This window comes from Triticum aestivum, chromosome 6A, assembly GCF_018294505.1.
Source record: "Triticum aestivum cultivar Chinese Spring chromosome 6A, IWGSC CS RefSeq v2.1, whole genome shotgun sequence".
Lineage (NCBI taxonomy): Eukaryota > Viridiplantae > Streptophyta > Magnoliopsida > Poales > Poaceae > Triticum > Triticum aestivum.
Window position 1 is genome coordinate 19421397 of NC_057809.1, and position 12584 is coordinate 19433980.

General features: G+C 41.5%; 1 protein-coding gene across 1 annotated transcript; it reads left to right on the forward strand.

The window, feature by feature from the left end:
• Positions 1 to 5302: 5302 nt before the first annotated feature.
• On the forward strand, positions 5303 to 6635 carry LOC123130059 (uncharacterized). The gene is made up of 3 exons (XM_044550014.1): positions 5303 to 5429; positions 5501 to 5652; positions 6338 to 6635. Exons 1-3 carry the CDS (start codon positions 5333 to 5335, stop codon positions 6416 to 6418), a joined length of 330 nt encoding a protein of 109 aa, XP_044405949.1. The 5' UTR covers positions 5303 to 5332; the 3' UTR covers positions 6419 to 6635.
• Positions 6636 to 12584: the final 5949 nt, after the last annotated feature.

Below are 12584 nucleotides of genomic sequence, written 5' to 3' on the forward strand. Positions count from 1 at the left end.
AACATTATGTCGTTTTTTAGAGTTGGAAATCAGCCTTTTTCAACAGAACCAAATTTATAGTTGGAAACGGTACTACCACGAGGTTCTGGGAGGACACATGGCTTGGGGAGACGCCACTTGCACTCTAATATCCATCTCTCTATAATATTGTGCAGCGAAGAGAAGCTTATGTTGCCACAGTATTACAGTCCAACCCTCTGAATATCCAATTCAGAAGGATGCTAGTGGGAGATCGTTGGGATACTTGGCTCCACTTAGTGAGAAGACTAATGGAGGTCGAGCTCTCTCAACAACCCGACAGGTTGAGCTGGAAACTAACAAAGAATGGAGAGTTCTCGGTTAAATCCATGTATCTGGATGTTATCAACTCTAGTGTTATTCCTTGTTCGAAACATGTGTGGAAAGTCAAAGTGCCTCTAAAAATCAAAGTGTTTATGTGGTTTGTACATAAACAAGTTATTCTAACTAAGGATAATCTGGTCAAACGCAATTGGACAGGATCTACAAGATGTAGTTTCTGTGACAAGGATGAATCTATCAAACACCTCTTTCTCGAATGTCCCTTGGCAAAATTTTTGTGGCGGACGGTGCACTTAGCTTTTAATATTACTCCTTCGAATATCATCAACACGTTATTTGGGACGTGGTTAGATGGGTTAGACCCCAAAACCGCGAGGCATATCCGCGTAGGAGTATGTGTGTTATTATGGGCTATTTGAAACTGCAGAAACGATTTGGTTTTTAACAGAACAACAAAAATTCATTTCTTGCAGGTTATCTTCCGGGCAACTACACTCATCCGTATGTGGTCGCTACTCACTCCGATAGAGCCCAGGAAGCGTTTGGTTACTGGATCTATCCGATGGAAGATGGTAGCTCGGGATATCTTCAACAGGTTTGGATGACGGTCATGTAATAGGATAGGTTTTTAGGTTCCTATCTTATATTTTTGCCGACCGGTTGTGGCTTATCCTGTCATGATGCTTTTGCTCTTTGTGAGCTTTTTTTGTTTTTCTTATCTGAAGATCTTTGTGGAACTTTTTGCTTATTATTAATAATATGGCCGTATGCATCATTCTGATGCAGAGGCCGGGGCTTGTTCCCCTTTGCGGAAAAAATGTCGTTTTTTAGAGTACGAAGAATGGTGAGCTACTCGACCTGAAGGATGAATTGTTGTTTGATGTGTGGTTGGCCGACGGCCGTATCCGCGGATTTCATAGGCGGGAGCAGATGGGAGGCCTTCTGGCAACAAGTGCATAAATCGTTTCACGCACGAAAGCACATTGCACCCTATGACATGTACATCATTCAACAACACAATGTGAGGTAGTTATCGTATCGCTGGTACAGTATCCAAATCAGCGTCATCAAGTTTTGTAACGTAGTTCATCAACTGGAGGCAAGGTGGCCATTGCATGCGGCAGAGGACGACATCGTAAGTTTTGCTTCCTCTTTCTCAACTTGTTGATTGATTCGTTCCCTCAATGTTGGTCTACAAATTATGTAGCCCTAGCCCGCATGCGCTGCCGTGATATACCACATGACAGAGGGGCGGCCATTTATGTGCACACACTATTGGATGAAGTTGAAGGGGAAATATGTGTGAGAGGCATGACCCGTTGATGAAAACCTTGTCGGACATCCGGTTAATCTAGTCGAATTTGAGATATTGTTGTACTAGACTTAATTTGCATGCTATGTATGCATGATTTATGCTATTTTCTATCAGAACTTTGATGAATAACGTCTGATTTGCATGAATTTTGTTTAGTTAGTTCAAGTGCGGGTTGAAATGTATGTGGGCAACATTGGTTGTCGGCCTCCCGCACCCGTGTCTCCAGACTATCCCCCCCCCCCCCCCCCCCCCCCGGTCCGTGGATGGATGGGGGAGGAAATTTATGGGTCACCGTTGAGATGCCCTAACGCTGCGTTTGGATGTATGTATTGGAGTCCTGAATTGGATTTTGTATTCCCAAACTTTCAATTCGGCTGTTTGGCATGCAAACGAAATAGCGGCCCGAAATCAATCCAATACAGCCACCGAATCCTTCCCACGCACGGAGCCCTCCCACATTACTGAGCCCAGCCCCTCCGATTTGCTCTAAATCGACCGACCCCGCAAAAGAAAACGTTTTGATCCCGTCTATTTCCCCTCGCTCAACCACAAACAACCAATTCCCCTCACCGTCCATGAAGCACACAACGGCGGCGCCCAGGTAACCTCCCCCGCCGGCCCTCCTCCTCCTCCCCTAGGTGGCCCTCCTCCTCATCCCCACCAGCCACCGCCGTCATGAGTCAGCGGGATCCAGCAGCTGGTGGCGGGGGCAGGTCCAAGATGCGGCGGCGAGTCCGTGGATTCTCCGGCGGCTGGCGGAGGCGACGACCAGGATGCGGCGGGGGCAGTTCCAGGGGTAGCGACGGTTGATCTTGTCTTGATTCGGAGAAAGGATGGATGAGCTCTCGTGAGCAGCACTACACACAAGTTTTGTCAGGTTCAGAGATTGGCATCTGGTTCGTTCAGTCAGATTCAGTGTACATGAAACTTAATTATGATCTCACGTTGTCACACAGCAGTACTTCAATAGTGTTCTGTTATGTATACATACTATTGTTCCGTCATTAACTTATCCGGTGGTCGTGTTGTAGTATTCGCAAGTATAGTACACCACGTACAATAGTAACTTGTATTTTTTCCCAGCTGAATTGATGACATTTGTTAATTTTTATTTCTATATAATCATTTAAATTATAGCCACACATTGTACAAATTTTGATTTGATGCATAAAGAACAAAGCAATATGCAATTCAATAGTTTGACATCCAAACAAGACTTGGTATTGAAACCTCATTGAGATTCCATGAGCCAAATCCACGAGCATCCAAACAATCGAATTCGTATTCATGCCATTACAGTTTCTTTGCTGAATTGGTATTGAAACCAATTCAATATGTAGGCCTCCAATACAGAAATCCAAACGCAGCGTAAGTGTTTCTTGGTTCATTTTAGTAGACAAAACAAGTCATTATTGGGTAACTATTTTTCCCGGATCTTTAGTGGTAACTAGAAGTAAACCAAATGGGTCTGCAGCAAAGCTCTTTGCAATTTCACGGGGCAAACATGTAGCTCATTAATGAAATTGAGGAGGTAGGACTAAAATTTAGATCACGCGGTACATGAGAACTTTATAGCTCTATATTCGACCATGGTTATAATTGATCCCAATCATGTCCATAAAAAGGAAATGTTGGATCCAGTAGCTATAAAATGGTCTATGCATCGTTGCGGTTACATGCGAGCCAAAGCAAATGCAAAGGTGCTAAAAAGAGATACCACAAATATAGTTTATTAGTCTTTTGGGAATGGTAGGTTTCGGGATAATGAACGTGTACACCTTTTACATGATCTTTCTTTACGCATCCATCGATCTCTAGGCTTCATAGGAATAATGCGCTAATATTGGTGCTCCTACATTCTGTTGCTGGGCCCAACTATCGAAGGGACAGTTTCCATAAGGGCATGCATAATGGTTGATAAGATAGTCTTATCTTAAGTTTTGTATGTAATTTAAAGATGACAAAGAAAAATGTCTACAATAGGTCATCTCTTAGCCTTATCTTCAATAACTGGCAATTCCTAAAAATGTGGTGAGACATATTATGCTAAGAGATCATCTCTTGTCTTATCTTAAATAAGAGAGGACAAGCCTTCTCTTATGAGTTCTCTCTCCTCCACCTCATCATTTATCCTACGTGGCACTCCTAAGATAATATCATTGTACATGCCCTAAGGTGCCCCGTTCCCCGCGGCAATGCTGGCACTTTATCTATAAATTGATGTGAAAACCTATTTCGTGAATGTTGCCGCTCACGACGTGGTTTCGGCATGCTAGAAAAGGACAATGCAACCATTTGTTGGCGCAGCCTCGTGCGTTCGAGATTCTAATATGCTTTACCACATCATCGGACACCCACTGCCAACCACGCGTCAAAGGCTACCTCGCCTGTCGGTTGTGGCTCTGGTGCCGACAAACCTCCAGTACCGATGTCTACTGTTGTTAGCAGTTCAGAACTGGCTTATCGTTGGTCGGAGAGCAGTCTAGCAGGCACTGGTTGTAGCCACCGCGAGTAGTATGACCTTGTGGGCAACAAAAAATCAACAATCTTTCTCCTGTTCGAAACAAAAGCAACTCAACTTCTCTTTTTTTGAGTGTTCAAACGCACGCGTTGTATGATCTGCAGTGCATTTATGATTTAATATTACTCATCTAAGTAATATATCACGTAATTTTGGGTCTTGGTTACACTGAGTATACCTAAGCCTTTACACTCTTATTTATTTTGGAGTTGTTGCGGTCTTTTAATTTGGTTTATTTAGGTTGGTCGAAATGATACTTCCATTGACAAGAGAAAATGTCATAATATGTTGCAGATGTTGTTCCTTTGTGCAAGTTGATTGTATAGTCACAGACTTATTGCAATGATCACTAGGTAAGATACCGATAGAAGTTGGTGCGACAAAATTGGAGCGGCTTGCTGAGAAATTTGTGTCCGTTCATATATATAGTAGGCTTTGCTCATGTTTGATTCCACACTTCTCATGTAATCGTTTTACTTGTCGGTCATGTAAACTTGAGGATGTAACAATGCAACCCGCAAAAAAATGTAACAATGCGTAGGTAAAAATCATGGTCATTCCTTAAAAAAAAAGGAATGTCCATACTGTTTCCCAGAGATTATACCATAAGCCTCTTTTTTTTTGAGACGACCATAGGGAGTAGGGCGTTTTGGTGACCGAGCTCCATGAAGCCCTTTATTTTTGAAAAATTCAAGATTCAAACTTTTTAACTACAAAAAATTCTGAAAATAAATATGCAACTATACACGGATGAGATGTATGTGTGTGTAAAAATTCAAGATGAAATACTTCGAAATGCGACCTATAGAAAAAAGACAAATTTCTGGACTTTGAGGATGAATAGTAACATGTGTTAAAACGCCTCAGATTTGTCTTTTTTGCACAGCCTTCATTTCAACGTATTTCGTCCTAAAAATTTACACACATGTGTGTTATGCCTCCATATATATCTGTAATTTTTTTTCAGATTTTTTTGAATTTTAAAATATGAATTTTCATGAATTTTATGTTTTTCAAAAACCGGCCTCCATGAAGGCCGAGCTCCAAAAGGCATTTTCGGACCATAGGCCTCTTTTGTATGAGCCTCTATTGTCGGCCCAAATAGAGCATCCAAGTCACGAAAAAAAGACACCCTAGCCCTCAGAAAAAAAAACCCTACCTCTTGCAATTTTTTTCTTCTAGCCTCATTCTCCCCCATGGCCCTCGCGTGTGCATCTCATCATGTGCGCCGCCTCCTCCTCCACCCCGGGGCCGGAGCTCCGGCGAGGTCCTTCTGCGCGCAGCCCTACCAAGGTACGCTTATGTTCCTCTCGATCGTTTCTCCCTGTTCGTTGTGACGAGCGCGGCTGAATTCCTGCGCGCAGCCAAGGTAGGCGTGGTGGGGTTCCTGAACGGGGTCGGCAAGGGGGTGGAGACGCACGCGGCGAAGCTGGAGGAGGCCGTCGACGGCGAAGCCCAGAGTGTGCCCGAGACCCGCCCGCTACGGCGCAAGAAGTTCGGTGGCCCCTGCAAGCTTGTGTGTGTTCTCCCTGTTTCGGTGTTTCCTCCACACATTCCTTTGGTTTAATTTTGCAGAAGGCTTGATATGGTTGCTGGATATGATCGTGTTTCTTCGGGCATCTCGTCGTGTAATTGTAGAGTTTGTTAATGTTTTATTTTCCAACATTGTTATGCTTTGGATAAGAGCAATTGGGTTAGTTTGGTACTAGATGGTTCCTGTGTATATATGATGCCTGATACATAACTCTCTGATTAGTTTTGCACATGAACCACATCATTTTGCTATTAGTTATTCTGTTAAGCTACACATTGTGTGATTTCTGATGCACTGAACTGGCTTCAATACATTTGAAAGAACTAAGATTAAGAAGTAATAGGAAAACAGGTAGTTTGTAAATGCGTAGTTAAAATTTAACAAGTTCTTATATCACAAACATTTGTCGGATGTTTCAATTGCTAGTAAAAATACCGTGAGCAGTTTTCTAAATAACAGCAGCTAGACAGGCATATGTACACACTAACGGCATTTCAGATATTCCAGGTTAATAACCCATGCATATTTGTAAAGATGGTTTGCAGCTTGCTACGCACTAATTGCCATTGTTAACATTTACTGTGAGATCACATGGTAGAATCCTAACTAGCTATGTTTCCTCTGTTTAATTTCAATAGTTTTCACATGTGGTTAATTTATGATGCAGAGAAAGTTGATTTTGAGCTTTCCTCACAAGTACCGTCTTGGTCTTTCGAAGCACCCAGCAGAAGGCAGGAAAGTGCAATGAAGTTGGCGTGTCCACTTTGAAAACCATGTGGTGTTATTGGGATGAAGCATGTTGTCTGATGTCTGTGCTGCAATTTTGATGTCACAATCAGAATGTTGTCTGATAACCCAACCAATAAGTGGCGTTCTTGATCTTGTAGTATTAATCCTAATTAGATTTGGGATTCTGAAATTTGTCTACAGTTTTTCTCTGTTACAGAAAGCATCATGAGACTATTATTCTAAAGTGATTCGGCTCACACACTTTGCTAATCATATGTTAATTGGCTTAATGATTATACAGAAAATCCAACTAGCACATGTGTTAATTTGTCTCCTTTTTTTCCTATAGAGAGAGGAGATGCATGCATGCTGATTAACTCTTGTGCGTAGGCTGATTAACCATGTGCCAAATTACAGTTGACACTGTATTTGAGTCTTTCTAACAAGAAAATTTGTCGATCAGCTAGAGTGCGCTATTCCTCAATGGAAGTGCTACATTGTACTCCCTCAGTATCAAAATACAAGACGTTTTTTGATACTAAGGGAGTATAAAAAATGTCTTATATTTTGATACTGAGGGAGTAGTTATGAAAAATAATGAGCAGTTGAAAAATTGGATGGCTGATCGTACAATTAAGTAGTACGTCCGAGGAAACATCAAAAAGATTGTAACTCACGTATGTCAACATGGCTACCAGCAAAACAAAATTTCAAGACATATCTTCCTGGTAAAATGACCTCGTTAACCAGACAATGTTAAGTACCACAATTTTACAGATTGCTTCCTATGTGTTTTCTTGCTGAAACTTCTCCGAAGTATTTTCTAGAATGGAAAATCTCTACAGATTTTGCAAGATTCCTGAATACTGAAGACCCATTTAGCAAAAGAATTAACCAAAATTAGAATATAAATCTTCTCCTGTCTTTGTGGAAGACAACAACTAAAAGAACAGAAGAAGCAAAGCGAAAATGTAGGATTCTTTTTTTTTTGAAACAATGCAAACATGTGCCAGAATGCGTGAGCGAAACAACTACTGTATAGTAAAAGCAGATCAATAGGCTGGACAGATGAGACGAGTTGGCAGCCCAGGATCAGGTGCGGAATCATGTATTGCCTTGCTTCAATCTTTGAACAATGGGCTACTACCGTTGTAATGCCCCTGAGACGACACATGAATGTACCATCGGGCTCACTTGTCACTTCTAACCTAATCTAGCTAACACCATCTCTAATACAGGTTGCACGTTGCCATTGCTGATACGTTAGTCACACAATGGCAATCAGTGTGCAGATGTTGCATCATGGCTATGGTCCTTCATCACCATTGGTGATTGGAAAGCATGTTAGAGAGCTGAAGAAAGGTTGTGTACAATGGCCTATAAGTTCATCGTCCTGAGACCTGCCATTCCTAAACTGTAAGAAAGTTACATGAACGTACCATCTGGCTCACTTGTCACTTCTCCCATAATCTAGCTAACTAACGCTTTGCTCTGCCATCTATAATACAAGTTTTATTATTCCTATTAAAGACTAAATTTGACACACAAGGTAGAGGCTTGTCACTGCTGATATGTTTGTCACACAATGGCAGTCACGGTGCAGATGTTGCATCATGACTATGGTCCATCGTCACCATTGGTGATTAGAAAGCATGTTAGAGAATTAAAGAACGGTCATGTATAATGGCATATGGGTTCATCATCCCGAGACCTGCCATTCCTAAACTGTAAGAAAGTTGCATTGGTTTCTCCTTTTAGCACCTTGCATTTGATTTGGCTCCTACCTAGGTAATCACAACTACGCGTAGGTGGTTTTATAGACGGTGGATCCCGCCTTTGCTCTAGATGTACATGATTGGGACCAATCTTAACCAAGGCCAGTATAGACTGTAGAGCTATAAAATTCTCATGTACTGTCCACACTAAATTTAGACCTACCTCTTCATTTTGATTAATGAGCTACATTCGGGCGTCGATTGGAATAATTGTTTACAGAGTGCATGACAACAAGCCACCGTGGTTTTGCTTTTGTAACCACTAGATTCATTAGCGCATCCCACATCTGCAATGGCAGAATCCGTCCTTGACTATTTGCCCCCTTCACATTGTCTAGAATAGACAGTAAAATACCAGTAGCTCCAATGTGGTCTTCAGATTTAACCTGAATGTACACCAAATGTCCTTGTTGATCGGACCCTAATCTGTCGAATAAAATGTTAGATTGGTAGTCCCCGGCCGGCCAGCCATCTAGCTCACTTTATGTGGGATATGTTGCTTAAGGATTTTGATGATGAAAGGGTACTTGGCATGATCGCCAATGTGCGTTTTCCTTTCTTCATGATTACTCTTATTCATCCTTCCCGGTCTTGCACTCAAAGAGTTGTCTGCCCGTCTTGAGCATGTTTGTTTCACGGAGCCCCCCACCGGCAGGCTCACGACGTGGTTCAGCATTCTAAAAAGGACAAGGTATCCATTTGTTGGTGCAACATCGCGCATTCAAGATTCTAATCATCTTTATTACCTCGTCGGACACGCCGCCGCCAAGTGCACGTCAAAAGCTTCATTGCATGTCGGCCGCTGCTTTGGTGCCAGCAACCTCTGGTACCGATGTCTGCCGCTGCTAGCAATTGAGAACTGGCTATTCGTTAGCATGAGAGCAGTCCAGCAGGCACCCGTAGCCACCGCGGGTAGTACGACAATGTGGGCAACAAAAAACTCAACATTGTTGCTTTTATTCCAAACAAGAGCAACTCAATTTCTCTTTATCGAGTGTTCAAAAGCACGCGCAGTATGACATGCAATACATTTATGATTTAATACTACTCATCCAAGTAATATGTCACCGAATTTAGGGAATTGGTTACACTGAGTATACCTAAGTTTTTACACGCTCTTATTCATTTTGGAGTTTATTTAGGTTGGTCAAATTGATTTTTTTTTCAATGACAAGAGAAAATGTCATGATATGGATATGTTGTAGACCTTGTTCTCATGTGCAAGTTGATTGTGTAGTCCTAGGCTTACCTACTGCAACAAACACTAGATAAGACACCGCTAGAAGCTAGTGCGGTGAGATTGGAGTGGCCTGCCAAAAATTTGTGTCTGTTCATATATAGTAGGCATGATAATGTTTGATTTCACACTTAGTGTGTCATCTTTTTACTTGCTGCTCATGTAAACTTGATGATGTAATAGTTAGGCCATATGTGCATCTGTCATGCGGAGATTGGGAGTCATAAAATTATTTTCAGTGTAGAAAGACGCGGTGGGCATTTCCGTTTCAATTTACAGAGTATGTGTAGGTAAACAACATGGTCATTCCCTCAAGAGAAGAAACAGCACACTGGTTTCAAATAAAAATTGGGAGGAAATTCAAAGGTTTTTTTTTAGAATCACATCGCCCCTTTATTGCATGAGATCAATGTTTACAGGGATACACAAATTTTCAGGTGGTGAATCAAACCACACACAGCGCCATGCACCCAATGATGTTGCCATCTGGACAAGCCTATGTCCTTCACCGTTACTATCGTGCTGTTCATGGGCGAACTTGCATGCTCTGAAAAGGCTCCTTCGCGCCTTGAACTCGTTGGACACTATACATTGCCCGCCTAGAATCTTGGGTGCCTCGAGGACTCAAATGACTCTTAGACAGTCAGATGTGACATGTATCTTTTGTAGGCCCAGGTACTCGCCGAGAGCTATAGCTTAACGACATGCAAAAGCGCTTCTAACATCTCCGAATCAGTGATGCCATCAAAAGCTACTACCGAAGTTTTTAGACAAAGGATGTCCTATTTGGTGACATGGGCGCCCCGGGACGTGGGAAATCGCACCCCCACCGCGCGCCTTGTTAGGCCGGCCCATGCGCAGGGTGGGATGCCCCCTGTTTTCTTATTTCATTTCATTTCTGTTTTTCTCTTTCAACTAATTCGAGATTAAAAAGAGTTCCAAATTTCTAAATAATTGAGAATTTTAAAAAATGTTCAAGAACTGATAAAATAATCACGAATAAAAAAAACTGTATAATAAAACCTACAATGTTCGCGGATTAATTATTCTCCACATACTAAAAAAATGTGCGCAATTTTGAAATTGTTCTTATAAAAATTTACATGAATTTGAACAAAATTTGGTGAACTTAAATAATTTTCATGAATTTTCTGAAAATATTCACAAAAATGAAAAATATACATGAATTTCGAAAATTGTTTCAGAATTTTTAGAAACTTCTTCGGTTCAATTTTTTTTGCTGATTCCAAGAAATGTTCATGAATTCGGAAGCGTTCATGCATTTCAAAAAAATGTTCATGAATTTATAAAAAATGTTCTCAAACTTCAAAAAATGTTTGTAAAATTTAAAAATGTTCACGAGTTTCAAAACATGTTTTTAGAATTGCAAAACATTCGACAAATTTGAAAAATCATCATGAATTATAATTTTTATGAAGTTTTTAGAAATGTTCATGATTTTGAAAAAATGTTCATGACTTCGAAAACATGTTCATTGATTAGAAAATGTTAATGTTTTTGAAATATGTTTGGAAAAATGAAAAAGAAGAAGAAAGATAGGAAAATAAAGAAAAAATACAGAGGAAAAGCGGAAGACAGAAAATAAAAGAAAAAAAGAGAAAGAAACATAAAAGAAAAGGAATGAAAAACTGTAAGAAAAAAGAAAAAAAAGGTTTAGGGAAGGTTCTAGAATCTTCCCAAAACCGGTGGGGATTAAACTTCGAAAGGGCCGGCCAGCCTATGGGGCACGCTTCTCGTGGAAGGAAAGAAAAGTCGTTCCTTAGAGGCACGACCATGCTTCTCACGGAAGGAAGAAAAACAGAAAACATACTTTTTTTTTCGAGAGGCACGGCCTCTCGCGGAAGCGAATCCATGACGCTCACGAAAGCAAACCTGTGGCTCTTGCTGAAGGGAAAAAAGTGTTTTTTCCGTTTCTAAGATGCACGGTCATGCCTCTCGTGGAAGCAAATTCGTGCCTCTCGCGAAAGTAAAAAAATGCATCTTTTTCCTTTTCCGAGAAGCACGGCCGTGCCTCGCGAAAGCAAATCCGTGCCTCTCACGAAAGTAAAAAAGAAAGAAAATATGTTTTTTTCGTTTTCGAGAGGCACAACACGTGGCGACGGTTGCGAGCGCGTAAGTGGCACACTCTCAACTCATCCCAAGTGACCCTTGAGGAGTCTCCTGAAGGAGCGCTCCTTGGTTAGTTGCTCCCCATGAAATTCGAAAGAGGTTATACCATAGGCCGTATGGCGCCGGAGCTCCGTCGAGATCCTTGTGTGCCCACCCCCACCAAGGTACGCTTACGTTCCTCCTATCTGTAAACTCCCAGGTCCTTTCTCCGCATTCGTTGTGGTGAACGGGACTGAATTCCTGCGCGGAGCCAAGGTAGGCGTGGTGGATCGAGTTCCTGAAGAGTAAATTGCACAAAACCATCATTTTAAAGGCTAGGTTTGCGAAAAACACTACAATATATTTTTTTGTAAAAAACACTACGTCTACGGTAATCTTTTAGCAAAAACACTGATCGGCGGATCGGGCTCAGTTAAGTAAGTTTATGACAAACGGGGCCGCTTCATTTTGATTAATTCTCATGTACTGTCCACACTAAATTTAGACCTACCTCTTCATTTTGATTAATGAGCTACATTCGAGCGTCGATCGGAACAATTGTTTACACAGTCCATGACAACAAGCCACCGTGGTTTTGCTTTTGTAACCACTAGATTCATTATTGCATCCCACATCCACAATGGCAGAATCGGTCATTGACTATTTGGCCCCTTCACATCGTCTAGAATAGACAGTAAAATACCAGTAGCTCCAATGTGGTGTTCAGACTTAACCTGAATGTACACCAAATGTCCTTGTTGATCGAACCCTGATTTGTTGAATAAAATGGTAGATTGGTAGTCCCCAGCCGCCCAGCCATCTGGCTCATTTTTTGTGGGATATGTTGCTTAAGGATTTTGATGATGAAAGGGTACTTGGTGTGATCGCCAATGAGCTTTTTTGCTTTCTTCATGATTACTCTTAATTCATCCTTCCCGGTCTTGTACTCAAAGAGTTGGCTGCCCGTCTTGAGCATGTTTGTTTCACTCGGAAGCATCAGATACTGCTTACTAGCCATATAGTTGTTGCATCGATCCCGAATTCAACGATTGCAAAGTGGTATG